This window comes from Prosopis cineraria, unplaced genomic scaffold (assembly GCF_029017545.1).
Source record: "Prosopis cineraria cultivar Desert tree isolate PC_DT_omini unplaced genomic scaffold, ASM2901754v1 PC14, whole genome shotgun sequence".
NCBI classification, from domain to species: domain Eukaryota; kingdom Viridiplantae; phylum Streptophyta; class Magnoliopsida; order Fabales; family Fabaceae; genus Prosopis; species Prosopis cineraria.
In genome coordinates, this window is record NW_026555345.1 from 27,819,201 (window position 1) to 27,823,984 (window position 4,784).

A 4,784-nucleotide genomic window follows, 5' to 3' on the forward strand; every position below is an offset into this window, starting at 1 on the left:
ACACATACTCTGAAAGTCATCCTTTATTTGACATTATCAGGAAAATAAAAAAACTCATTATGAAAGATTCGATGGTCATTTTTTATCATGTTTATAAAGAAGCTAATAGATGTATAGATCTCTTAGCCCACGATCTACATGTGATACTTTCAATATTATGATTTTTGATATTCTCTCAAGAAACTGTACAAACCTTATGATTTTAGATATGATTAAATCATAATTCTTTTGCAGGGTTTTGCTGTGGCCTTAGAATAAAAATAGTTCTAAGATAATAATTTATTATTTTTTAAAAATAATTTTAATATTTAAAATTTTATTTGTTAAAATATAAGAATTAATATTTTAAATGATTAAAATAATAAGGATAAAATTATATCAAGTTAAAGTTCAAAAACTAATGTACAATTGAATCAAAATTATAAATATTGAGATATAATAGGTTAAAGTTTAAGAATTTAATTATAACTAAATTAAAATTATAATGATTAAATAATTAATTTTTTAATTTTAATATTTTGATTAACTTAAATTGATTGTTTGATTTTGATGAGCTAAACAGAGGGGAGGTTGAAAAGAATAGTAAAAGATGGAGCAAGTATAACACGTTCAACTGCTCTCTCTTCGTCCTTGTCTTGGGCTGTCACTTGGTTCGTCTTCCCTCTCTACCTACCGACGCGCTGCGAAGCCATGGCTCTGCAACTATGGGAGACTCTGAGAGAAGCCATAGTGGCTTACACTGGCCTCTCTCCGGCTACCTTCTTCACCGCTCTCGCTCTGCTCTTCGCCGCTTACTACGCCGTTTCGGGTCTGTTTGGGCCGTCGGATCCTCCTCCAGGGCCGAGGAATTTGGAGGAGCTGGTGCAGCCTCTGCCTCCGCCGGTTCAGGTCGGTGAAATTACCGAGGAGGAACTCAGGGCGTACGATGGCGCCGATCCGAAGAAGCCTCTGCTCATGGCTATCAAGGGTCAGATCTATGATGTGTCTCAGAGCAGGTATAATCGGTTTTTGCTTCTTAATTTTCCCTCTTTTATCGAATGTTAGTGGTTAATATTGGTTTCTCCGAACTCTTTCGGATGGTCAACGGTTGTTATCGATTCCTTTCATTGGCAATTTCTGGTGGTTATGGGGAAAAAAAAAGTGTTATACTTTATTTTTTTTTTACTTTTGTACTGTAAATAATTTTATACTACTTTATCTGGGTGTCATCACCGTCGCTTTTACAAAACTTTTGGGTACTTCAAAGCTTTTTGTGATTTTGATTGTTTTTCTGGCATATATTAGTAGTTCTGGTGTTTATTCTTCGTATCCCTATGGTAATATTGTTGTCTGTTATCGGTGCTTTATTATTCTGCTGTCACAGATAACAAATTAGGGTAACTTTTTTTTTTTTGGGACCCTAAATCATTTTAACCTTTTTCATTTGATGCATGTGAAGGAGGGTTCACCCAAATATGCCGTTCTTGTTATTGAATAGGACTAACTTTGATTGAAATAGATGCCTTCTGGTGAGCTAGGTAGTTTGATCTCAATTATCACCTTCCGTTCCAGATGCAGCAGTTTTTCCAAAGCCTGAAGAAACGTACTTCAGTGTAGTTTTAGCTGGGTCTGGCTAAAAAAAAAAAAAGTGTAGTTTTATCTCGGAATTATTTTGTGATGTCATTTTCTTACCTGTTGAAGAGGTCGACTTGTCACGTTGTATACTTTGGGAGTTTGCGACACTTCATGGAACAAAAACTTTGTAATAATCTTCCGATATTTATACAAATATTTACTTGCCACGCTTCATACTGTGAATCGTGTGAGATATTTATTCTTGGTTTAAGAGAGGAAGTGTCTGATGGATGATGATAGATATGGCAAAATGTTAAGCAGGAGTTTCCCATTGCTAGTGTGCAGACAAACTCCTCAGGGTTTGCACCTTGTAGGAACAGTTCGTTTCTTTAGGTTCTTTCATTGCGACCTGACGGGCTTAAAACTTCAAAACTAATGAGTGGTTTAAATTAATAAATGTTAACAATTCTTTGGGCCTTTTCAGGTTTGCACAACATTGAGTGGATGCAAGTTGGCATCTTTTTTTCTCTCTCTTTCTTGACCTAAAAAACCATCCAAAAAGATAGTAATTTATTGTTGTTGCCAATTTGTGATGGTGGCTAGATGGTCTGCTGCAGCTAACCATACAACAACCAGCACAACAATAACAAGACTTATCTCACTAGGTGAGGTCGGTTATATGAATTGCATGATGTTATTGTGCTCTATCATTAACCAAGCTCTTAGAAATATGGTTAACCATGATTAGACATATTCCAAGTCTTTGGTGAAACTTGGCTCAACCCTAAGTTTCTGTTCGGTTGTTAGAATCAAAGGGAATGGAATAGATTAAAAAAATAAAAGTAAAAAGGTGATTAAAATTTGGAGGGGATAGGTGAATCATATTTGTAAAGGAGAAGGGTAATTTAGTTCATGGGGTTAGGAATCATGATTCATGAGGCTTTTGAGTGTGATGATTCCCACATTTGGTGTATAATATTGAGTTTTATCATACTTATCATAAGAGAAAAGAGAGAAGAGTGATCTAGTTTATTTTTCTTTTGATTTTTTCAATCTATTCCATTTACATCTTTCTAGCAATCAAATGAGAGCTAAATGTTGCATCGACTCTTCCAAATAATTTAACGTTATATGTTTTACTTGCAAACCAGCATGCTACATGGCTTAATAAAAGGATAATTTGATATGTAAATTCTTTTGGTTTAATATTTTCAACTTTTGATGTCAATATCTCTGAGGATCTATTTTTGCAAAGTATAATGATGAGTTACGGATGGTTTACTTTCACAAATCAATTGTCTTGCGAGAACACTGATTGATTATAGAGCTTTTTCCCCTGATACTTTCTTATAGGTGAGTTGAACTTAAGCACCATTTCTAATCTGAACACGTGTAAATATTTCTTTCCAGGATGTTTTATGGACCAGGAGGACCTTACGCTCTGTTTGCTGGCAAAGATGCTAGCAGGGCTTTAGCAAAGATGTCTTTTGAAGAAAAAGATCTGACTGGGGATATCTCTGGTCTTGGCCCATTTGAGCTTGAAGCCTTGCAGGACTGGGAATACAAGTTTATGAGCAAGTACGTGAAGGTTGGAACTGTCAAAAGGTCTGTTCCTGCAACTGAAGCTGAAACAAATGGTGAATCGTCAGAATCCACTCCTGGTGATGGTGCCGAGGTGGCTGCCAAGCTTACCGGAGATGGACCATCGGAAATTTCTTCTGTAAAGAGCGATGAAGCCCCTTCAAACATCAATGCAGGTAAAGAAGAATAAAACAGTTGGATTAAGTCGAGTTGCCATTGCTACAGCCATCTTGCTTGTCGTGTAATCAAACTCTAGAGGAGCTGCTGAGAAGAAGACTCAAGATTACCCTCTTGGCGAATGTGTGTATTTGAAATCTTCATACTGGTTTTCATTTAGTATAGGCCAATTGTTGTAATGGGACGAATGTTTGTTAGATAAATTAAATAATGAGTCTTGAGTGGTAAACCTCAGTTACGAGTTTCAGTCCTTTTTCTTTTGGGTTGTGTACCATAGACATGCGAATGCTATTTTAAATGAATAGAATGAAAAAAAACAAATAGAAATATTTTTGCCTCTTTCTTTGTTTTTTTTTTTTCAAAGAAAAAAGTTTTATGAGACTAGATGGCAACTTGGCATAGCAAAGAATGAAGATGAAACCAAATAATGTTTATGCAAACACGTTGAGTCCCTTACCTTAACCATCGACACTAGGGTTCGATCACTCAGGTGATGAAAATGGAGGTGATATGCTTGAAAGAGTTATCTGTTATTTGGACTGTGACTTAGTTCGAATACAGATTAGTTAGAGTTATCCCCTTTCAAATATAAGATAATTTATTAAAAAAATAATGGAATAGAAATAGTGGATGGAGGATAACCATTTGAGATTGGGTTAGTGAAAATGATTAGTCTTACATAAAGTAGTAAATTAATATTTAAATTTTTATTAAAAAATGTGCTCACATTTAATATTTAATAGTGTTTTAAATAAGAATATTTCCATTAAGAAAATATAAGTCAAATAAGGAAATAATAACATGAATTAAGGATAACTAACAGTAACAAAGATTGGGTCTAACGTAAATTGCTAGTTCTTTATAATGAATCAAGATTTTATTTTTTGTTAAAAAATGTTCTCATGTTTAATGTTCAATTGTAATTGGAATAAAATTATCTGCAATTAAAAAAATACAAGTCAAGTAAAGAAGTAGTAACATAGAAAGAGGATGACAATAAATGACGCATGAGATGAGGCCATGCGTACCAGTGTGAATCGGATTTAAAATACATGAGGTTTAGTTTAGAAAACGAGGGGAAAGCGTGGAATTGAATTCTGGTGATGTTGATGTTGTCGGCGCACTCGCAATGCGGCGTCGTTTAAGTGAAGGGGTGAAATATCAATCACGTGTGGCTGGAAATTTTGGGAAGGCAAAACCAAATACACAAAACAAAGCGGACTGTTGGGAAGTGTGGAATTTCCTTCTTGTCCAAATCACGATAAGGGATCCCTTCCCTGTCCGTCAAGCCCATTGCTGCCGGTGACTCTGACGCGAGTTTTAAGGGTGAAAAAATTTAATATCATATAAAGATTTAAACGAATCGAATACTTATTTAAACTTAAATTTCAATTATTAATTATTAATGTTTACTTGTTTAAAATTCTTGTCTCATACTAGATTTTTTTGAGGGTCATTCAATGATATTTTTT

General features: G+C 34.7%; 1 protein-coding gene across 1 annotated transcript; it reads left to right on the forward strand.

Moving 5' to 3' along the window:
* Positions 1–590: 590 nt before the first annotated feature.
* LOC129292577 (membrane steroid-binding protein 1-like) lies at positions 591–3,649 on the forward strand. The gene is made up of 2 exons (XM_054930148.1): positions 591–995; positions 2,965–3,649. The coding sequence occupies exons 1-2, from the start codon at positions 691–693 to the stop codon at positions 3,323–3,325; spliced, it is 666 nt and encodes a 221-aa protein (XP_054786123.1). The 5' UTR covers positions 591–690; the 3' UTR covers positions 3,326–3,649.
* The last annotated feature ends 1,135 nt before the right edge of the window (positions 3,650–4,784 follow it).

Excerpts from the sequence above, each read along its gene's own strand:
- LOC129292577 (XM_054930148.1), top strand. The coding sequence starts at position 691 with ATGGCTCTGCAACTATGGGAGACTCTGAGAGAAGCCATAGTGGCTTAC. Across the intron at positions 996-2,964 it reads TATGATGTGTCTCAGAGCAG|GATGTTTTATGGACCAGGAG; the intron begins GTATAATCGGTT and ends ATTTCTTTCCAG.